The 22,626-nt window shown below is 61.6% G+C and overlaps 1 protein-coding gene across 1 annotated transcript in view; it reads left to right on the top strand.

Moving 5' to 3' along the window:
• Positions 1-21,955: 21,955 nt before the first annotated feature.
• FAAP20 (FA core complex associated protein 20) overlaps positions 21,956-22,626 on the top strand; it is a 6,881-nt gene continuing 6,210 nt past the window's right edge. The window contains exon 1 of the mRNA XM_034672031.1: positions 21,956-21,992. Coding sequence (XP_034527922.1) covers positions 21,956-21,992 — 37 coding nt within the window. The remainder of the gene's footprint in view (positions 21,993-22,626) is intronic.

Raw genomic sequence — 22,626 nt, 5'->3', positions numbered from 1 at the left:
GCGGCGGCGCCCGGGGCCCCCCTTCCGGCCGAGGCCGCTTCCTGCGCGGCTGGGCAGGCGCCCGTTCCGCTGCCGCCACCGCCGCCGCCGGGGCCCAGAAACCCACACGCGGCCCCCGCCACAACCGCAGACTCGGCGGAGGGGCGGGCAGGACGGGGGCTTGCGCAGCCTCCACCGCACACCTCGCGGGCCCGGCGGGACAGGGACGCCACGCCACGCGACCATGGGGAGCCCCGCGCACGACGGGGACGCCACATAGCACGACCCGGGTCCCATAGAATGACGGGGACGCCAAGTGGGTCACTCACTACACGTTAGGCTTGCCCCAGCGGTGGGGACCCCGCGCAGGCACACACAATGCAACGTGTCCTGGGGCCCCTGCACGTGCAGACGCCGCACAACCCACCCCCAGCCCCTTGACTGACCGAGCTGCCCCGACCGGTCCGTGACCCTGCGTCCTGGTCGCCGCACACGGCCAGCAGGACCGCCAGCCCCAGTGCAGGACCGCCAGCTCCGCGGGGCAGGGCCTTTGTGCCTGAGAGAGACAGCCCCGCGTCTGTGGAGCTGTGCGCTGTGCCCACCGGCCAGGTCACTGCCAGGGCCAAGCCTGGGGGAGTCCGCAGGAACCTGGCCCCTTCCTGCCTCAGGCAGGTGGCCTGACCCTTATGCTGCAGCCCCCCATCCTGGGGGGACAGCCACTCACGCGAGATGCTTGCGTCTAGGGCAGGGGCAGAGCTGGGGAGACACCCTGCTGTGTGTCCTTCCAGGAGCTGCCCATCTCTATCTGATGGGGGAGAGAGAAACCAGAAAGCACAGGGCAGGAGGAGACCGGGGACTTAAAGCTGGACGCTGGCTAGGTGGCCCCAAGAGGAGGCAGTGTCTTAGCTGAGGTCTAGGGGTAGGGACTTGAAACCAAAGAGAGGGTTCTGTCTGTGCTCAGCCCAAATGCAGAAGGACAGTCCAGCCAAGCTAGGCAGTGGCACCTTTTCCTCCACAGAGCAAGAGCACCCAAGCCGGCCTGGGCACTGGGTGACATGTGAGGAACACCCACAGCACAGGGCAGAAGTGAGAGGCCCATGCCCACTTCGGACAGGGTCACTCTCAGTTGACTTTGGCTTGTCACCCCCTGCTGCCTCACCTCACCGGTGAAGGCTGAAACTGGCCCCAGTCCAGAGCTCCTAGGGGGTGGCGCCTGCTTGGGGGACTGACCAGGCATCTCTGCAGGCCCATGTGGCCCACAACCTGCAGACAGGTGTCTGGAGAGGCAGCGAGTACGGGCAGGCAGCCCTGCCACCTGCAGGCTACAGGCACAGGGAGACACCCAGGGGGGCTTGAAGTTCAGGGTGCGGTGCTCTGTGTCTGAAAACCTGACCATTCCCCTCCGTGGGCACGAACCTTCCCCCCCCACGTGCCTGTGTCCAGGGCTGTCTCTCCCACTCTTCTCTCTGATCCCCCCAGGGACAGCAGCCCCGACAGGAGGCTTCTCTTTCTGTGCAAACACAAAACTCAGAAGGGGTATTTAAAAACCAAAGAAAAGGGACTTCTTACTTGTTTGAGGATGTCATTCTCTTGGCCCACGTTTGGACCAAAGAAGTCTATTTGTATTGGGCCCTGAGAGGGTTAGTTCCTTCTATGTAGACTTGAATTCCATACAGCTCCAGCAACCCGTAATCCAAAGGAGGTGGTTGGAGCACCAGAGGGCTGGCTGGGAAGGGTTCCCAGCCAAGCACAGAATTTCTCCTGCTCTTTTGGCCAAGCAGGCACTCCCACAGGGGCCCTGAGCCGGTGGTCCCCTTGATGGGCAGTGCCTGGATCCAGATGGGCCCATTTCCCTCTGCGTCCTCTGGCTTTGTAGGGGTCTGGGGTGGGGATGGGAGTTTCAGGAAGGGGGAGGGGGCAACATTTTTCCAGAGCTGCAGGGTTCATGTGGCAGGGGACAGGTGGGCAGCAAAGGGCCCTGGGGAGCAGGAAGGGACTGGATTGCCTCTAAAACTTCTCCTTCTCAGTGGACTTTGAGGCCTCCTCCCCACAAGATGTTGGAGCCTCTGGAGCAGTCAAGCTTACCTCACCCACCAAGGGCCAGGCTAGCCATACCTACACAGAGGGAACCAGCCCCCCTATCTTCTCCCTGGCCCAGTGGGGGGTCTCAACCCTGCTCTCCTTCCTCCCTCCAACCTCCATCCCACCCCCACAGCTGGATGGTGGGGTGGCTTACTCCTCCGCTTGTCCCCCTGTCACTGGACAGACACCAGGCTGGCAGGTAGAAGGTTCAGGCCACCTCAGAGGGCAGGGGCAGGGACCCACTACACCCGTGCGCCACTGTCACCTCCCCCAGCTCTCTGGCTGATGGCTGTGGGGAGCTGCTCATGCGTGTTCACATTTGTGGTGCTCATACCCCTGCAGGCACAGACCTAACCCTAACCCTAACCCAAGTGCTGGGACCCACAGGGAGGGAGAGCAAGTGCTACCCATGCGCTTCCGTCTCCCGTGGAAAGACTGGCAAGGGATGGACACATCTGCTAGTAAAGGAGCAAGATCATTCGGATCCTGTGGAGGCTTGAAGGGTCCCAGGAGTAAGGTTTCTCTCCATTAGAGATGGGAATGAAAGAATGGAGAGGGATAAAGGAACCGTGCATGTTGAACTGGAATTAGCAATACCCGTGGGAAACCACAAGTGTCAGTATTTATAAAATAGAAAAATTATAGATGTAAACGTGTTTGTACAAGCATCTGTATAATTCCTAGCTCTGTCTGGTGAGAGGGCCTCAAAGGAGTGACACCCCAACAGCGGTGAGCACGCTAAGAACCTGCAGCCTGGTTTCTAAATTCCGTCCCCCACTAGCAGGAACTAGAGTTCTTTGGCAAGATGGCTAGTCTCAGGGCTTAGGCAGGGAGAGTGCAGGACAACCCTGGAACACCTTGCTGTGCCCGGAAGTTCTGAAGGGCTCAAAACATAACAGGGACATGTCAAAAGGACATGTGCCAGCTCGAAGGGGCCCCCCACTGGCAAATCAGTGGTCATAATTATAGGCATGAGCTGTAATCATGGAATAAAATAGCAATCCACAAGTCCATGCATATTCAATTACTTATTAAAATAAATGTATTTGTAAGTTGGAAGTTTGATGAGAAATAGGCTATCTGCCTAGTTTTCAAGTTCCTCACACAAGGTTCCCATTAATCACAAAGGGAAGAAGAGCGAGTTCCCAGGGGAGATGCTGGCAGACACCACCGTAACCAAGCAATCTAAGCGGACACCATCACTCGGATCAATAGCCATCCTGTACCACTGACAGGGTGGGACGGGCAAACCACACATCACTTTTGTGATTCTCCTGCCGAGGAAGCATAACCCGCATCTGGTCAGGACGGAAGCTCAGACACCCACGTGGAGGGACGATACAGAAGGACAGGCCCAGAACCTTTAAAGGTGTCAGGATCTCAGCAGTTAGGGAAAGGGCAAGAAATGTCCTGGACCTTTGGAAACTAAAAAGATGATGACTCAGTGTGACGTGTGGCCCTGGGCTGGATCTCATTACTACAAAGGACATTATTGGGACGACCAGAAAGTCTTGGATGTGGTCTAAGACTAGATGGCAGTGACCCTGCTTTGGACGAGATGCTGAGGTTATGTCTGAGAACATCCTTGCTCTGATGTGTGACAGAGCACCAGGTCAGCAACTGCAAACGCGTCAGGGCTGCGGTAGGTGGTGGTGGGGGTCCCATACTAGCCTTACAACTTTTCTCTAAGTTTGAGATTGTTAGAAAATACAAATATATTTTTAAGAATGTTATGGGAAGGATGCATAAATTCTCTTTTCAGCCCTGCTTAGCTTGAACTGCCCAGTGACGCAGGCTCTAGCCTGAGGCAGCTGAAAGACTTACCGTTGTGCCTGTGGGGTGAGGCCTGAGGGGACACTAGCAGGCCACCAAAAGCATATGTTGTAACTTCAACCAAGAGGGCAGAGGAGCTGACCCCTTCCCAGTGCAACACAAACATATGTCAGAGAATACAGGCATGTTCTTTAAATGTTCTGTGCAATGCACAGGGAAGGAAGCTCTGCAGAGCTGGAAACATGAACCACAGTGGTGAGTAGAGTGGAGACCAAGCAACCTACGTGAGGCTTGGAGCTGGCCTTACACCACTATGGGCTGAGAGCTTAGGCCAGTGTGGGACAGGGTTGAGATCACAGGCCCTTTCTGAAATGGGAGTTGGAACCAGTCATGACAACACAAGTTAAGAAGTGGCTGTCCGCTCTATGAAGGGGAATTCAAGACTCTGCTCACCCGCCTAGAGGCAGAATCCAGGGAGCAACCACCCCAGACCAGGACAGGAAAGAGAGTGCCAGGAAAATGCAGAACCAATGGAATATAGGATGCATCCAACTAGATCAAAAACCATATGGAGTGCCTGTCAAAAGATGTAGGAGAAATTGCCTATAGGTACAGAGAAAACTCAGCAGGTGAAAGCATAAAGGCAAATATTAACTCCAGGAAAAACAAAGAAAAAGTCTAAACAGAGTTCACTACTTGAATCAGCAGTGAATAGTATTTACGTGATTAAAATAGTGCAAACAACAATAACCAAAAATTATGAAATAGCTCACTTGGGAATATGAAAGAAAGGAAAATAGACTGGGAGCAGAGGGTGCCGGTGAGAGCACCCCTGGTGACATTCCATAATGTCTAAAACTGGTTTTAAAAAAAAGCAAGAGCAGGGGCGCCTGGGTGGCACAGCGGTTAAGCGTCTGCCTTCGGCTCAGGGCGTGATCCCGGCGTTGTGGGATCGAGCCCCACATCAGGCTCCTCCGCCATGAGCCTGCTTCTTCCTCTCCCACTCCCCCTGCTTGTGTTCCCTCTCTCGCTGGCTGTCTCTATCTCTGTAGAATAAATAAATAAAATCTTAAAAAAAAAAAAACAAGAGCACATAATTTTAAAATGTGGAGAAAAATCGGACAAGAAACAGATGAAAAAATTAAGAGAGGCTGATGCCAGGCCACTGAACCCAGAGTCTGGACCAGGGCTCAAGGACCACTACAGACTTGTTGAAAGTGTCCTAACCTTTTGGGTTCTTTCTGTTCCTTTTATCAATGTATCTGTCTTTGTTTGGTAAGAATTCAAACAAACAAACCGGAACTCTAAACTGAAAATAAATAACAAAGAAAAATGAAATCACATTCCCACCGCAAAATGCCACAGTTTGGGACGTTAAAGAACATACTTTGAATAAGTCATTGATTAAAGAAGGAATTAAAATGGAAATTACGAAATGTTTTAAAGTGAAATGGTAATGAAAACAGTGTCAATCAAAATTCCCGGATGCAGCTGACGTGGTACTTAGACTTGTATAGCCTTCAGTTCCTGTATCAGAAAACAAGATACTGGTTTTTGCCAAGTGAGGGGACTATAGCTATTTTTAATTTCCTCTTTGTGCCGACCTGCATTTTCTAGTTTTCCAAAGGTGCTACTTTTGACTTTGGTGACCTTCCCTCCTGTGTCTTCTGGATCATTCTGGCAAGGAAGGACCCCCCCCATTCCCCATAGGACCTTTTGTGGGGTCAACCTCATGGTCCATTCATCCCACATGGCCGAGGGTGTGTGTCTGCCTTCCCTGAGATGGTCAGGGGCCTGGGTCTGTGGGGTCCCATGCATCCAGCATGCAGTTAAGACCCGCCTTATGGGGGTCAACCAAGGTGACACCTGGGAAGCTGAGCAGAGCACCTGAGCATGGGACATGGGAGTCCCACTCTTGTTCCCATTGGAAAACGAGAGGGTGAGCCCAGCATGCTGCTGCAGGGGCTGACTGCCTCACTCTAAATCCTGCTTGTCTCCTTCTGTGGGCAACACTCCCATAGGCCTGTCCCCTGCCCAGGAGCTGCCCTTGTCTTCTTGGAGGTGGGAGGAGGGAAAAGCGGGGTACTCTTTCCCATGCCAAACAACTACCCCATGGCTCCATGGCACTGCCAGCTTGGCAGCCCCCCACAATGGCAGGCTTGGCTTCAGCTGCAGGATGAAGCTGCATGGGGCTCCTGGGAGCTGAGCAGGGCATTGGGCAGTCCTGCCTTGGAGCCAGGTGGCTGCTAGCTCCCACCTCTGGGACCACACCAGGGTGGGAGGGGGCCTGGCCCAGGCTCCAGGGCCCAGTTGGAGAGACAAGGCTGGTTCTGGAACCCCTTCCCCTGGGAGAAACAGCTTGGCCAGCACAGAGCAGCTTGGAGGTCAAGGAGCAACAGCAGCAGGAGAGTTGAGCAGGAATGAGGGAGGGAGGCAGACACCCCACCCCCACCCCCTGCCAGGGCTCCAAGCTCAGGGGCACGTGTCCTCAGCTGATGGAGCACTCCAGAGAGGACTCAGCCTGGAGGGGTGCACAGAGAGCTTGTGTGGGAGGTCTGCCCTGCGGCCCCACCCCCGCCTACAGGACCCTGTCCCCCGAAGCATCTTGTGCTGCTCTGGAATGTGCACCTTGCTGGGCATGGCCTGCCCAGGGCTCTGGCCACACCCCACCGATCACAGGGTGGCCGCCTCATGCCCCACGGTTCCTGCCTCCGTCCTCCATCTGCTGGGGGCCCTGCAGCCCTGGGCCAGCTGGGGTCTTCCACATAAACCGTGAGGGGGTCACAGCCCTGCAGGGCAGAGGGGAAGTCGGGGGCACACCAGGGCCTGGACATCAACCAGTGTTCTTCAAGGACCCTCTCCCCCACCACCCGCCACTATCTCTTTGTCCTACAGACATTGCTGAGCATCCCAGGTGGATATGGGGGACCCGATGGGGGCAGGAAGGGCAAGTTCTTGCCTGCATGAAGTTTCCCACCAGCACCTTCCAAAGATGGTCCTCCAGGGGCTGGGGCAGCCACACTGCTGGTTACAAGAGAAAGGCCGCATGGTCAGGAGTGGGATCTGGGTGCCAGGGACTGTAAGCCCGCTCAAGAATGGCTGCCTCCCGGCACTGGGCAGGGGGGGCTCCGTCCCCCCTCAAAGCAGAGCGCAGTGAGGCTCCGGGTGGCCCAGGAGCCGCCGGGCGCCACGTGGTACGGGGGTGGGAGCCGGCCCAGGGTTTGGACGGGTGGGCTGTGATGAGCAGGCCGGCGGGCACTCTGAGGGCCAGACCCCAGCGATCCCAGCACCCAGGGAGGGGCAGCAAGGGGCCCCTACACGCAGCCCTTCCCTCCAGACACCCAATTTACTTCCCAGCAGCTGGGTAAGGCACCAGGACCTCCTTGCCATCATGCAGGGGGAGTGTCACCTCCTGGGCCCCCATACCCACCAATGACGTCCCCTCTCTCCCGCATCTGCCCCTCCCTGCAGCACCAGGACAAAGCCCCATCTTCCCGCTCTTGGGCCCACGGGCCCTTCCGGTTGCCCCTTTTCTGTCCCTCAGGCCACACTTCCTGGGCTCCCAGCACTGTCCTCAGCCCCCTTGTGCCCCCCCACTGGGGCCCTGGTGCTACCTGCACTCTGCCTGCCATCCACCCTTGCCTGTCAGGGACTCTGTCGCTCTCGCAGTGAGCAGCGAGTAGACAGACGCTCATTAAATCTTGGGGAACTGACTGACCCATCAACAGGGGTCTGATGGGTCCGTGACCCCCCCTGGCTCCCTCCTGGCCGAGAGGCACTGCCCTCGTGACCCCGGAGCCCCGAGCACCACTGCGGGGCCGCGGCAGCTGCCCTACGGCCTCTACCCCTCTGGGCCTGAGGGAGCTCCTCCAGGGGACAGAGTGACTGGGCTGGGCTAGGGTTTGAGCTCCTGCAGAGGAGGTGGGGGGGCACCGCACACCCCAAAGGTGAGGGACCATGTGGTGCGGAGGGGCGGGGCCTCTGGCAGGGGAGGGAGAAACGGGAAGACATCCTCTGAGCAGCGCTGTCCCACGACGAGAAGGGCGTTGTGGGAGCGCGAGGGCAGGGTGCCCACTCCTCCAAGGCTCCCTGAGATGCTCCTGAGAGAATTGTAGCCGACTTATGGGGGGCTCTGTGGGCACCCGGCTGATGGGGGGAGCAGGGCCTGCACCCCAGACCCAGCCACAGCACCGGGCCCCTCCTGGGCCTCCTCCCATACCAGGAGGACCCAGGCCTGTCATCTCCCACCCTAGACCGCAGGGCCCGGGGCCCCTCTTTCCTGGAGGCAAGGCCACAGGCTCCTCTCCCTGAAAATTGTAAACTGTAAATCAGAGACACACTTGGTTCCCTGAGCAGGCCCCCTCCCGCCCTCCTGCCGTCATTCCTGGCAGGCCTTCCAGTGAGCTCACTCATTACATAAGGCATGTGAGCTATTTCTTGGGGGAATGAGCTCCCCCTGCACGGGGCTCCATTTCCCCTCTCCTGCTCCAACCACCAACCACCACCAGCCAAGGGGGTCTGGGCCTAAGAGGGGAGACCCCCACATTCCCAGGGCCCCCTGGCCCCATGCAGGGGTATGGGCTGCCCCGCCCCCGTCCCAGCCCGCACCCCTCTAGGAACAAGCCCGTCTTCTGCTTCTGCGCGGGGAGACTGCGGTGGGACCCTGCACGGCAGCGGGGACCCACCCAGCCACGCCCCGGCCTCAGGAATAAAGGAAGGGCTTTCCCCAGGGCAACGTGGGTCGTTGCCCCCAGGAGGAGCACAGGCTTTCCTCTCTCTCTGGCTTGGGAGTCGCCCCCATTGGCATCCCCCCGCCCGTTGCTCTGGGCTCCTCTAAGGACACCTGGGTCAGCCATGGGCCCGAAGCCCAAAGACATTTCAGCCAGGACTTGTCCTCTTGGGAGAAGCAGCAAGCAGATTTCACTTTGGTCAGAACAGAGGCCCCCCCCCCTGTGAAGGGCCACCTGGAGGAGACAAGCCCCCAGCAGGACAGCCCCATTTCCTGGAGCGGGGAGCCAGCCCAGCGAGCCGTTCGCGGCTGCAGGGGCTCCTCCCAGGTCTCTCTGGCCTCAGCTGTCGGAGGAGAGGGGCCCAGGGACCTTGGACCCCCTGCCTCATTTCTGGGACAGGGACTGAGGGTGACCCGTGAGGACACAGCTGAAGGGACATGCGGGCAGCATGTGCGGGGCATTTCAGGGGTGGCCAAGCCCTCTCCTGGTCTGGCCAGGAGCAGGGCAGGGTACCGCCCGCCTGGGAGGGAAAATGGGGGACAGGCGGCTGGGGGCGGGGTGGGGGGCTCTGAGCTCTCTGCCCTGTGGGGGGCTGCTGGCCCGAGGCCGGGTTTGGGCCTGGATGGGGTGGGAAGCCCTCCGCTTCCTCTTGCCTCGAAGGAAAAGTCGGGAGGAAACCCAGCCAAGCCGAGACCGAGCTAATGGTCCCTGCCCCCGCCTGAAGGGAGCCCGCGTGCTTGGGACTTCCAGACGGCCCGTGCCACAGCCAAGCCCGCCACTCGCCGCACCCTGCTTGGGGACAAAGCTCCCGGGGTGGCAGGGACACCGGGAGCCGGAAACGCCACGGCCCCTCCCCGGCCCCCGCCCGGGCCTCTGTCCGCGCGAGAAACAAGACCACGGCTCCTTTCTTTTCAGAGACTCGAGTTCTTGGAACGCACACCCTCTTGGGTTTGCTATTTTTACCCGCCCCAGCCTTCCGGTCTCCATGGCGACGCCTCCAAACAGCAGATTCCAGGCGGCAATGACGTCACCTTTCCCCTTCCTGCCGCCCAGGCCCCCAGGCGCTGCTGCGCTGGACCCCATCTCACGCCTCCTGGGCGCCCCAGGCCGAGCCCCTGGGGCCGCGGGCAGAGCGGCCTCTCCTGTACCCTGCTGGCCCGGTGGCAGGGCCTTCAGCGGCCGTCTCCCTCCCCGCGGCGCGGCGCGGCTGTGCTGGAGCCCCGTGGCAGAGGGACAGGCCCAGGGGCGGCCCTCCCTCCTGCTCCGGGATCCCTGCCATGCTGGCTGCCCTGTGGGAGCTGCCGCAGGCCCTAGCGGCTGGGGCGGCAGGGGCAGGCCGGCGCCAGGCCTTGCTGGCTGCCGGGGCAGCCGCCTGTCTGGCCTGGGAAGCCCCTGTGGCTCCCTCATCAGAAACTGGTGACCGTGGCAGAGGGCCTCGGAGGTGGCTGGAGTGCTAGGAGGGCCTGTGGCCTGGTCCACCGAGCCCCCACTGCTGCGCCCGTGGGCACCTGGCCCCCTCCTGCATGGGGGTGGCCCTGTCCAAGCCTGTCGTGGGCCATACACTCCACACCTTGGTCCCGATCAGGCAGCTGAACTGGGGGGCTGTGGCCTGCTCTCCGGGACCCAGGTCCCCTACAGTTGGTCAACAGGCTGTGTCTGTCTGGGCCACACTCTACCCAGCTGTCCCTGTAACGCCCAGCCTGAGGTCTGTCGTCAGCCCCGACCCAGTATGAGGGCGCTTGGGGCCGCGTGGTCAGCCGTGTTTGGGACCAGGTGGGAGTGTGGGCTACCTGCGTCACGGGCCCCCTCCTGGAGAAACACCTCACCCCAGAGGCTTGCTTCCTTTGTGCCGGGGACTCACTTTCTCCCCAGGGGAAGTGGCTGAAAAGTATCTTTGGTGGCCTGCGGGGTGGGAAGCGTGTCTGGGGGCACCACCTCCCTGCTGGGGCCATGACCTTTCTCTCCCTCCCAGCTACCAGCCTGTGGGCTTGGGTGGACCTGCCACCTGTCACCAGGCCTGCTGGGATGCTGGGGTCCCCTCCCTAAGCAGGGTCTGCTCCTCCCCAGCACCCCAAGGGGCCACAACAAAATAAACCCCAGCCCCACCCCCAGCAGCCTCCCCACTCCCCGAAAGCTTGGGGTTCAAAGAAGGGAGTAGAGTAGGCAGGGCAGAGGGGGCATCGTGGGGGAGGGAGGGGTGCAGCCCCTGGCCTAGGCCAGCTGGGGAGTCAGGGCCACACTCTGTCCTGCCGACATCCAGAAGGGCAAAGAAGATGCTTAGCCCCTGTGCTGTTAGCCACCATCTCTGCTCCCAGAAACGGTACTGAAAGAAGGTGTTTCCGAGGCTCACGTTCCTGTCCTCCTGATCCATTTGAGGTACGAAGCCCCAACTCGCCCCTGACGGACGTGGGCAGGCACACTCGCAGGCCCGGGCACGAGGCGGGCGGGTGGGCGGCCCTGTCTCCAGAGCCCCACACAGAAAGGTGTGTGGAGAACGCGGCCGGCCACGCAGGGGGGCCTTCGACCCGCCCCACCCCCGGGAGCCTTGCCGTCCTCCGGCTACGTCCCAGGGCATGGAGTTGGGAGAAGGCCCTGCAGGTGCTGGGGCCCCAGGCAGGCAGTTGTGCCTTCTGAAGGGGGAGGTGGCTTGTCCCATGAAACTCCTATTCCAACAGGCTCTGTCCAGACAGAGGACAGGAAGGGGGGTACTGGGTCTGGGGAGCCTTTGGACAGTGAGGGCAGGAGAGCAGACTTCACGTGAAGAGTGTGAAATTCAAGGATGAACAGCTCGTGGCCCTGGAACAGGTGGGGTGAGGGCACCCCCAGCGCCCGCAGACAGCTCTGCCTGGACTTTGTGTGGCTCTGCCCCTCTGCCCTTCCCCCTCACGGTTTTATGTAACAGTGCAGGCTCCTGGGGCTGCCCCGCCCCCACTCTTTCCTCCTGACCCGATCATTTGGGCCCCTTCCAGGCCCCACGGGAGGTCCCTGGACTGAGCTCTGGTCAGCCCAACGTGTCCTGCCCAGCCTGAGATGCAGGTGCAGGTCGGGGTTCCGGCCCTGAGGGGCAGTGGTGTCCACAGGGCAGGCCCAACGCCAGGTGTGGATGTGGAATTTAGTTCATCAAGGACCTACATGCATTTATTGAGAGGAAAGCAGGAGAAAGTCCTTGTCCTCAAGTGCTTACAGTTTCATGGGTGACAATGAAAAATGAAATTTCTGTATGTTCTATATGAGACATGACACGTACTCTTACAAAGAATAGACCAGAGTGAGGTGGGTGGGATGCTGAGTCAAGGGGAGATTCCTTTTGAGGTCCACTTCAACAGAGTCCTAAAATGAGTAAGGGGTGAGCATTCTGGGCAGAGAACAGCAGGCGCAAAGGCCCTGAGGCAAAAGCTCGGGTCAGGGTCCGTGTAGAAGGGGCAGGGCAGGGGATTGAGGAGGAGGGACAGGGTGGGCACTTAGATGACACTAAGCCTGCTGTTCACCCCCAGCTTAGCTCCCCCAGGGGATAGGGTCTTGGGGGCACTGCTCTGAGCCTGAGAGGCCCCCAGCACCACAGCCCATCACTGACAGGCTGGGGCGAACGGCTGCCGGGTGGGGTGAATGGGAGGGAAGTTCAGCATACAGCACCCCTGCCTCCATTTCGCTGCTGGAAACACTGAGGCCTGGGGACACAGAATCGATTCGAAGCAGCCGAGACTGCTCTTCTGAACATTTTGTTCCCAGTCCTGCCTCCCGCCTGGCGCTGGCCTGGAGTAACAGCCAAAAGGAGGGCCCTCACCTGGCCCAAGCCGAGGGCCTCTGTGGTCCCTGGGCAGCCCTTCTCCACCCTGCCCAGGGACCCCCCTGCCCACTGCCCTGCCTGTGACCTTAAAAGTTGGGTGTGCAGCTGGAGGGATGTGGGTACAGGGTACAGGCTGCCTGGCCTTCCACCCCCCCCACCGCCCCACCTCCCACAGCCCCACAGACACCGCAGGGAGGGTCCCGTGGCCACAGGCCTGGCATTGGCCTCCACCCAGCACCTTCCACGGACTGTTCCACCCCGAGGCCGAGGGCTGCCCAGCAGTTCTCGTCTCCGTGAGTAATGTTTAACTTGGAAGGGCTGCAGGGGAGAAGTTAACAACAAGTTTGGATTGCAGTCTGCTTGCCAGGGGGGGATAGAGGGAGAAAGGCAGGGAGAGAGGGTACAGTTGAGAGGGGGGAAGGAGGGCAGGAGGCTGGTCTGATAGCCGGCTCTCACCAGGGAGGCAGGGCTTCAAGGGCTGCTCCCCCTGGGGACCTCCCCTGAGAGCCGGGGACCCGCCACGGGGCCCACCCTATGGGAACGGGAGCTTGGAGGCCAAATGACTGGAAGACACATACTGGACATGTGGCTGAGCCCCTCCAGCCTCAGTTTCCCCTGTGGGAAACACCAGTCAGGAGGAGCCTAGGGATCCAGTTCTGGGGAAGACAACAGAAGACACGTACACACATCATGTCACACGTGCAGACACACAGCACATACACACACACACACACACATGCATGTGAACATGTGAACACACACACCATCTGTGGCCGTTTGGCCCCTGCAGTGCTGAGGCCTGAACACAGGCAGCGAGGAGGAAGCCCCGGGTGGGGGGCAGGGCGCAGGAGGGCAGCGCCGCAGCCAGGACAGGGCCCGCGGGTGGGCGTCCATGCCTGCCTCTGCCCGCAGCTGCTCTGGGAGCACCGAGCCCTGTCCTGCTGGCTCCCGGCTCGCGGTGTCCTCCAGCCACACCCGAGAAGGTTGAGGGCCGCTGGGGAGGGCTCCACTCCGAATGCCCAAGGGGAGAGGCCTTCTGTCCTGCCCTGCATCAGGAACAGGCCTCCCTGGGTCCCCATGTTCCGTGGGGTCTGCCCATCTCCCCCACCAGAGCCCTGCCCTGAGCTCAGGGCCCAGGTCCTCACAGCAGGTGAGAAGCCGCCCGCACCCCTCACCCGTTCAGCAAATCTAAGACAATTGTATTTCCCACAAATACGCGTTTTCCCAGGGAAAAACGCACCCTTCTCCAACCTCAGAATTTTTACTGATTGGTTGGGCCCCCCAGCACCAGGTGGAATGAGGGGCTTGCCCTCACCAAGTAATACCAGATGGAAGATGCTGGAAGGGAGCCCCTTTCCCACCTCGGCCACTGTCCTTTCACTAAAGATAAACAGTTTCGCTTTGAACTTTCTCCTTGAGAATTCTGAATTCATGACCTGTCTTGTGAGCGTGGCAAAGGGCCTGGACGGAATAAGGATGTTCGCTCCGCAATGTGCGTGTGACGGCGCATCAGAGCCCGGCTCTAGGGGCCCCGCTCCCACCCTGAGTGGTAATGGGCAGAGCACCGGAGCCGAGCCGGTGCTGGACGGTCTGCAAATGTATGTCCTTGAATTCAGGTGCTGAAGCTTCACCCCCCACGGCAGTGAGGACTTGGGAGCTGAGGAGGTTATAAGGGAGGAGCCCCATGGCGGGATCAGTGGGCCTGGGGATCCCTCGCCCCTTCCTCCATGTGAGGGCACAGCAAGAAGTCGGTCTCCTGTCGCCCCGGAGAAGGTCCTCACCAGAACCTGACCCTGCCAGCCCCCTGGGTTCTGCGTCCCTGCCCGAGGCATCAGCTCTCAGGCCAGGCTGAGAAGATCTGGAGAAAGTGAGGCCAGAGGGACTCCCTTGTTCCCTGGAGGAGGGCGTTTCCAGGGCCCAGGCCCACCCCCAGGTGGGGTGCAGAAGGCCAAGGCGGGGGGCAAACATCACTGCACGTTGAGATGGTATTTGGGGGGCAGTCAGGAGACCCTCACTGGAGCCTGCAGCCTTGCTGTGGCAGAAAATGCCCCAAGAGAGACCGTGGGCTCCAGTGCGCCCGTGGCAAGAGCCTCCCCGGACCCCTCATGCCCCTGCCCCCTCCTGCGTCCACGGCCACCCCCCACCACACGTGGCTCCCAAGCACTTGCCATGTGGCCGATGGGAGCTGCGCTCCTCGTGCCGAGCGCACACAGACATCTAGTGTGAACCAGAGAAGGGGCGACAGCCCACCGATCATGGATATGTGGGTTCCCCCTGGAAACGTGGTGTTTTAGGTATGTGGGGTTACAGCAACACACATTATTCCGATTAATTGCACCCGCCTTCTTTCATGCTTTCCCGGGGCTACTGTAAATTTCCAGCGACCTGGGAGGAGGGGCCGACAGGGCGACAAAGGCTGGGATGGCAAGGGCATGTCTGAGAAGGGACGTGTCAGGAGGCAGCTCAGGGACAAGTGACCAGCAGAGAGAGGACAGTGCCTGGCGGTGCGGGCAGGGGCGGCCGGCGGAAGTGGTGCGGCCCAGGCTGGGCTCACACACTCCGTCCTGCAGGATGTCAGCCGTCAGTGGCATATAGGTCCGTGGCCCGCTATTCCCCAAAGCACTGGACAGTGGGGACAAGTGCAGGGGGACCCGCCCCAGCTGTCACTCTGCCATGCACCCACCAGCACCTGGGCCTGCTGGGTGGTCGGTGGGCCTAGGGCTGTGGCCCTCAGTGAAGGCTGCTGGGCAGTGACAGGCCTCTGGGGCCTCTCTTTGTCCCCACGGGGGCCCCATGGCCTAAAGCCCAGGTGGACCAGGACCTCAGCGGCATCCTCCCTGTCCGCTTGGCTTGGTGGCTTATTCCTTGTTCTGCCCACCCCCCAAAGCCAGATGCTCTTGTTCTGTGGGGACGAGAAGCTGCTCGTTGGGGGGAACGGACCACCCTAGTGCACATCCCAGTGGGGGACAGCCCCTCAAGAAGGAGATTTGGGGGAGCCTGTATTAGTTCAACTCCTTTCAGAGTCATCTTCTTTTTTTTCCCCCCTAAAGATTTTATTTATTTATTTGACAGAGGTTGAGAGAGAGAGAGAGAGGAAGAGAGAGCACAGCAGGGGGAGAAGGAGAGGGAGAGGCAGGCTTCCACTGAGCAGGGAGCCTGACGCAGGGCTCGAGCCCAGGACCCCGGATCACGACCTGAGCTGAAGGCAGACGCTTCGCCAACGGAGCCCCCCAGGCGCCCCTCGGTGTCTTCTGCCGCAGACTGCAGCCCGAGCCCAGGACAGGCGCCCGGGAGGAGCGCCCCTGGCACCCAAGGCTGGGGACCGGGAGGATCATAGGCCACGTTTGTCGGCTGCAAGTCAGTGGGCCCCAGGCAGCTGGGGTTTTGGGGTGTGGGCCTCAGCAGGCCAACTGCGGCAGATGAGGGGGCAGCTGGGTGTGGGTGCAGAGCCAGGGGGACGATACTCCTCTCCTAAGGGTCTGGAGGGGTGGCAGGGAGCCAGGGCGAAGCTTGGGAGCCCCCAAACGTGAGGAGTGGGCCTCGTGGTCGGCCCTGCCTTGGGCTGGGTCTCCTGGGTACTCACAGCACCCCACGCTTCACTTCACGCTGTGACTGCAGCCCCTCCTATGCAAGGCCCCTGGCTGCCACTGAGTCAGCGAGACCTGGACCCCGGGCAGCAGTGAAGGAGGGCAGGGTTCAAGTCCCAGCTCTGTGCTCATGGTCTTGCGGTCTAGGACACAGGAACGGATGGCTCAGGGCCACGGGAGGACTGTCTGTAAATGGCGCAGAATAGTAGCCTCTCCGTTTTGGGGCTGGTGTTGGGCCCAGGGGCTGGGCCCCAGATGTGAGCACGGCCTGAGGTCCCGGGCCCCTCGGTGCGGCTGCTCACAGGCCAGGGTGTGGGAGAAGCAGCTCACAGAGCAGGCCTGGCCGCCCTTCCCCACGCCCAGGCCCTGACACAGCCTCACACTCTGCCACCTGGTAGGGCTCTGAGAAAGCAGGGACCTATCCCCACCTCCACCCCAGGCAGGGCCTTGGGGCCACCAGCCCCACAGCTGGGAGGCCAGGGGCTGCTCAGACCCCAGCTGCCACCTGTCCCCTCTCTGAGGGGTCGACTGTGCCGGGCCAAGCCGGGTGACCCCGTGTGCGGCGGCTGCCGGGACTGCTCCCCACCAAGGCCACCAGCCGCGGACACCCTTCCGGCCGTGTGTGCGAGGAGAGTCTGGGCGCATGGAAGCCCCAGCAGTCCCTGTGGGAAAAGACGGAGGCAGCGTGGGAGGAGAGGGCTGTGGGCCGAGCCTCTGTGGTCGCTCAGCTGGTCCTGTCCATCCTTCCAGCTCTGACTGGGGGTGGGGGGGGGGCTCCATGGAGTGGAGTGGGGTGCCACCTGTGCCGTCTTGTATTCCCCAGAACAACCCCAAAGGAGCCGCACGTTCCAGACCCCAGTGCCCTTCTCCCTCCCCTCTGGGTTTTTCCAACTGGCAAGCACCCCCCTCCCACTTCTGAGTGGCCAGATGGGCCTGAAGGTGCCTCGGGGACTGGGGGGCCGGCTGTCTCCCTGGGCTGCTGCTCTGGCCAGGGCCCCTCCCCCACGCATCCTAGACTGAGGTCTGCAACGTGGCTTAGGGGCTGGAGGCCCCGGGGTGGGGGGTGGGGGGATGACGCAGGCAGCAGGAGGTGGGGCAGGCCCATCTCGATGGCCCAAGGGGGCTGTGGGCAGCTGCCTGCCGGGTGCCCACCCCCTGCTCCGGCTCAGGCAGCGCAGACAAGTGAGTCCACAAGCCCACGTGTCCGGGCTCCCACGGGCCACACAGCCCCTGCAGGCTTCAGATGGGACCCTCAGGAAGCTGGGCCGCCCTCTGGCCTGAGGGGTGGGCCAGGCCTGGAAGGTCTAGGCAGCAAAGGCAGGAGAAGCCCAGTGGGTGGGTGGGCCCTGGGGGGTTCCCACGGCTCCTGCCTCCTGGAGGGTGAAGCCCAGGGTCTCAGGTCAGAACGCCAGCCCGCCCTCCCCCCCAAAGCAGACAAAAACTGGTTATGTCCTTACCAGCTTCCTGTCCCAAACCTGGCAAGTGGAAAGGGGAGACACAGACCCTCCGCTGGGACTGGGGGCCCTCATTGTGTTGCAGGCTGGTGACCCCGTGACCCCTGGTTGCAGCCTGGCCTTCTGGTTGGCCAAAGGGTCCCAGTAAGACTCAGAGGCCAGTGAAATAACTCCAGGTCCATAACTCCTGGGGGTGGGGTAGGAGAGAGGCAGCTCTCCCTGCCTGTGGCCCCCACCCCTGCCCCCAAAGACCTCTACCTGTTATTGCGGGGGAGGTCAAATAACCGTCCGCTGACCCCTGACCCAGCCTTTGTGTCTCCACATGGGGCCCAGGCTTCTGTGCCCTCAGATACAGAAGGCCAGAGAGGAGGAAGGTTAGGGGGAAAAAGGAAGGAGGGGAGAACAAGGGGAAAGGGACGAGGGGAAGGAAAAGAAGAGAAGTGGGAGGCGGGAGACAGAGGGGAAAGAGGAGGAGAGGGGTGAGGGAGGAGGGAGAGAAGGAAGGAGAAAGGAGGAGGGCTGGGGAGGGGAGGAGGGAGAAGGGAGGAGGGCAGGGGAGAGGGGGAAGGGAAGGGAAGGAGCTTCGAGAGTGAGGAGGGGAGGAGGGAAGGTGGGGGCCCAGCAACTCCTCTGACGGAGACACCCCCCTGCATTGTGGGCCACACCAGGTGTGCAGGCAGCCTGCCCAAGGACACCTCCGGGGAGGAGATGGGAGCTTTCCAGGTCCGAGCTCTCATAGGCAGATGTCGGGGTGACACAGCTGGGGCCCCTGGTGGCCGTGGTCCTGGTCCGGGGCCTGGAAGGCACAGGGACCTGCTCGCATCTCAGGAAGCCGAGGCCCCAGGCAGCAGACCTGCCCTAAGCAGGCATCGGAGAAGCCGGCCTCTCCAGCAGGGGCTTGGCCCAGGGTCGCCCATCCTGGGCCCTTCCCAGGAGACACATGGGTTTGCAGCTGAGCTGGCTTTGCTCTGGGCCACACTTTCTGCTTTGCGGGGTGATTGGTGGGACTCAGGGGTGAGTGGGGGGTTCGGGATGCCCAGCTGCCCCCAGGTGACCGGACTGTACTTGGTACCGGCAGCTTGGAGAGCGTCCCGGGCCTGCCACACAGATGACCAGAGTCTGGCCGCCTGAAGCCACAGAAACCCGTCCTCTCACGGCTGTGGAGGCCAGAAGTCCAAACTGAAAGTGTGGGCAGGGCCCCGCTCCCTCGGAAGGCCCTGGGGACGATCTTTCCTGCCCCTTTCCGGCTCTCGGGGCTCCCAGCACTCCTGAGCTCCCGGCTGCTGGGCTCCGGCCTTGCCTCTGTGTTTTCGTGGCTCTGTGCAAGCTCCCCTCTTCTTACGAGGACACCAGTCCAACTGGATCAAGGGCCCACCCTAATCCAATACGGCCTCATCTTAACCGGATTCCATCTGCAAAAACCTGGCTTCCAAACTCGGTCACAGTCACAGGTTCCCAGCAGACACGGAATTTCGTTCAACACCGTTTAACCCCCAATATCCCCAAGTTTGGTCTCTGCCGGACTTCCACTCCCCACAGGGGGAGCCCCGGAGACGTCCCCCACCCCCGGCTCACCCTCAGGACTGGCTGACTAGTTCAGTCTGGGTCCCTCTGGGCTGGAACCCCCTGAGGCTCTGGGGGCACTCTGGGGGCAGGGTGTCGGCTCACCTCCTGGGAAGCTAGACAGCACCCCAGCCTACGATTCCCACTTGTGGAGCGGAAAGACCCAGCGGCACCCACCAGGTGGAGGGAGGGGCTGTGAAGGAGCTTCGGAAGGGTCCGGAAGGCTTCTCTGTGGTGGGGACACCAGAACAGAGCCCAAGGGCCAGCAGGAGCGAGCGCCTGCGGGTGAACTGGTGAGGGCAGAGGCCCCGAGCGGCCGGCGTGGAGTGGGACAGAGGAAGGGCCGGCGTGGCCGGGCCAAGGGCAGCGGCAGAGCGGGGAGTGCCCGGCAGGGCAGGGGGGGACCTCACGGCCAGCTTCTTTTTTTTTTTTTTTTTTTTAAGATTTTTATTTATTTATTTGACAGAGAGACAGCCAGCGAGAGAAGGAACACAGCAGGGGGAGTGGGAGAGGAAGAAGCAGGCTCATAGCAGAGGAGCCTGATGTGGGGCTCGATCCCATAACACCGGGATCACGCCCTGAGCCGAAGGCAGACGCTTAACCGCTGTGCCACCCAGGCGCCCCAAAGGTTGAAGTGAAGTGAAAGTTTGGTTTTGTTTTTAAGATTTTATTTATTCGACAGAGACAGCCAGCGAGAGAGGGAGCACAAGCAGGGGGAGTGGGAGAGGAAGAAGCAGGCTCATATCGGAGGAGCCCGATGTGGGGCTCGATCCCATAACGCCGGGATCACGCCCTGAGCCGAAGGCAGACGCTTAACAACTGAGCCACCCAGGCGCCCCCACGGCCAGCTTCTAAAGGACCGCTGGAGAGGGGGGCCGTCCAGGAGAGAGGCGGCGACGCCAGGGGCGTGGAGCCAGGGCCACCACCTCTCCTGTGCCGACTCCCCCGCTGTTTCTTGGTTTTCGGGCTTTCGGGGTGCAGCGGGAGGCTGTGCCAGCCTGCTGAGCGCGGGCCGGTCTCAGCCGCGGAGGCCCATCTGCTGTGGGCGGGAGACACCTTGAGGAGGGGCCGAGGCCCTTGTTCCGAACCAGCGAGTGGGCCCCACACATGCACGCGGCTGCCCGACGGGCCCTGCCACGTTTCCCAGGCAACTGTTGCAATCCGGCCTGTCTGCCGGGCGCTCCGCACACCCACAAGAGCTGCTGCCACTCTGGCCAGCCTGGCACACACCGGCTGGCAGGTGCAGCCCGGTGTCACCCACTGTCTGTGCTTGTCTGCAGGCCCGGCTCTGGGGCGGAGGCAGCCCCACTTCCGAGGCTGTCCTCAGCTGGTAAGCAGGCACAGCCAGGGCGCCCTGAGGGCCACAGGGCACTGGAGGTGGCAGCCCCCTCTGTGAGCACACGCGCCACCTGCTGCCGGTGTCACCAGAAGTTGGAAGGCCACTCTGCTTCCTAGGGCTTTCCAGGTCCTACCCTCCAGCTTCAGTCCCCGTTCTGCCCATCCATGCCGTCTTGACCCCATCTGCACTGTGGCCCGATGGCTGAAGCAGCCTGGCCAAGATCCAAGGAGGGTGCAGAGAAGCTCAGTGGGGCTTGGAGCACCTCAGCTGGCTCCAGGCCACGATCTGGCTGACAGGTTTTCAAAGGCTCAAGCCCTGCCTTGTGCATGAGTCCGGCGGGGCTCCCAGGGGCATCCTGGTCAGAGGAGCAAGGAACCCGTTCCCACCGTGGCTCTGAGAACACCGGAAGCCAAGACATCTGGTAGTGGAAGGCGCTGGGCAGGGGGAGGCCCCTGACTGGCTGGCCACACGTGTCCAACGCTGGGACGGGCACCTCGGCGGGGAGGGGGGTCTAGGTCATCGCCCACATTGTCCTCACTTCCCTGTGGATGAAGCCAGGGACAGCGGAGAGGGGGCTGCATCTAGGCTGCACNCATCTGGGCTGCCCGGGGGGGCCCCCCCCCCCCCGCCCCTGGAGCACTTGCTGCTTTGCCCGAGGGGGACCTCTTTGGACTGGCTGAAACGGTCTTTGTAAACATGAATTTTGGCTCATGAAAAATCTGTCTGCAGTGCCAGTGTCAGTCCCAATCAGAAACTATCTGCCTGTCACCACAGCAGGTGGCTTGGAAAACGTGAGCCCTTCCACCAAGCTCAACTGTTCGACCTCCAGCCCCAGCACCGCCGCTGCGTCTTGCCGGTGACGCCGGGACAGCTGTGACAAGGTGGGTCTGTCGGGGTCGTCTGCGCTCCACTCCACCTCCAGAAGGTCCCTGGGCAGGGGCAGGGGCAGCAAGCAGCTGTCTGTCTGGTTAGCAGTGGCCGCGGGGACGGGGGCGAGGCTTCCTGGCGGCCGCCAGCACCTGCCGGCGCCGGGCTGCTCCCCAAGCAGTGTGCTCTGCGGAAGTGTCCCAGGCCGTAGGTGCCAGCCCTGATGGGGGAGTTAATCCTCAGCAGCCAGACGAAACCAGAGAGGAGAAGCCCCCGGGAGGACAGCTTGCACACATGGCTCCGCTCGGCTGCCCCAAGAAGGCCAGGCCCTTAGGGCCTCTGTTCTACCAGTGAGTGCAGGCCTGGCCTGGGGGCCCGGGCTTCGCCCTTGGCAGCCAAGGGCAAACAAGGCCCCCCGAGGCTGGCTAAGGCCAAGGAGCAGGGTGCCCCCCACCTTCTGTGCCATAGGCTGCCGCCCAGCTCCATCAGGCCAACCCGGACTTGGGGCACCTGCCCCCAGGCCAGGGCCATCGTCCGGGGTCCATCTGAGACCCCTCCCTGCCAATGCCTTGCTCTGCCCTTCTCGGTCAGGGAGCGGGGCCCGTGGGACCGTGTCTGGGAGCCCCCGACACAAGCTGTTTGGTAGTCCTGGGTCTGCTGGACACCTGCACTGAGCCCTACCTGGGAGCACTCACGTCTGGGCTGCCCTCACCCGGGAGCAGGCCTGGCTGCAGGCCACATCCTGCAGGGACTCCCGGGACCGCCCTGCGTGGTGGCTCTGCTCGTTTATGGACATGGGCTCTGTTTTTGGTGGGTTGGCAGGTTCTGAGGGTGAGGACCCCGTCTCCCTCCCCTGGAGGTCTCCAGGATCTAGAACAATCCGACATAGGTAGATATTCAGGGAGTGTTTGGTGAACGAGCCTGTCCCTGCTGTGGAGGTCTGCGCTGGCAACTGGATGAAGGGTGACCTCAGTGCCACAGGAGGATGACCTTGACTCAGGGATGGGGGGCCTGGGACTGGAGTGTGCAGTGAGGGGGATGCCCAAGACCCGGGACTAGGGGAGGGCAGGATGGTGGCTTGCAGAGGGGCCAAGGTGAGGACGTTGGAACCGTGTTGTGGGAACCGCTGGGGAAGGGGGTACAGAGCAGAGCCCCAAAGCTGCTGGGGTTGGGGAGAGCCAGGGAGTCCCCACACCCCAAGTGACATCTGCTAGTCTATGGAGGGGAGTTTCTGCCACCCAGCCCCCAGCACACTCCACACATCCCAGCCCTGGTGAGGGTGGGGGTCACGCAGGGGCCCACCACGGGGCCCACGGTGCTGGGCTCTGCAGGGCCAGGAGCCGACAGGCTGCCCTGGGCATCTGCTGCCACCAAGTGGTGGATGGAGTAGTCGCTCGGCCAGAGCACCTGGGCCCCTGGTCTCAAGGAAGCCCCTCACAGGCCCGGCACCTGGAGGACCCCCCCT

This window comes from Ailuropoda melanoleuca, chromosome 11, assembly GCF_002007445.2.
Source record: "Ailuropoda melanoleuca isolate Jingjing chromosome 11, ASM200744v2, whole genome shotgun sequence".
In the NCBI taxonomy this organism is placed as follows: Eukaryota; Metazoa; Chordata; class Mammalia; order Carnivora; family Ursidae; genus Ailuropoda; species Ailuropoda melanoleuca.
The sequence above is the reverse complement of the archived record's forward strand: the minus strand, read 5'-3'. Positions and strand labels throughout refer to the sequence as shown.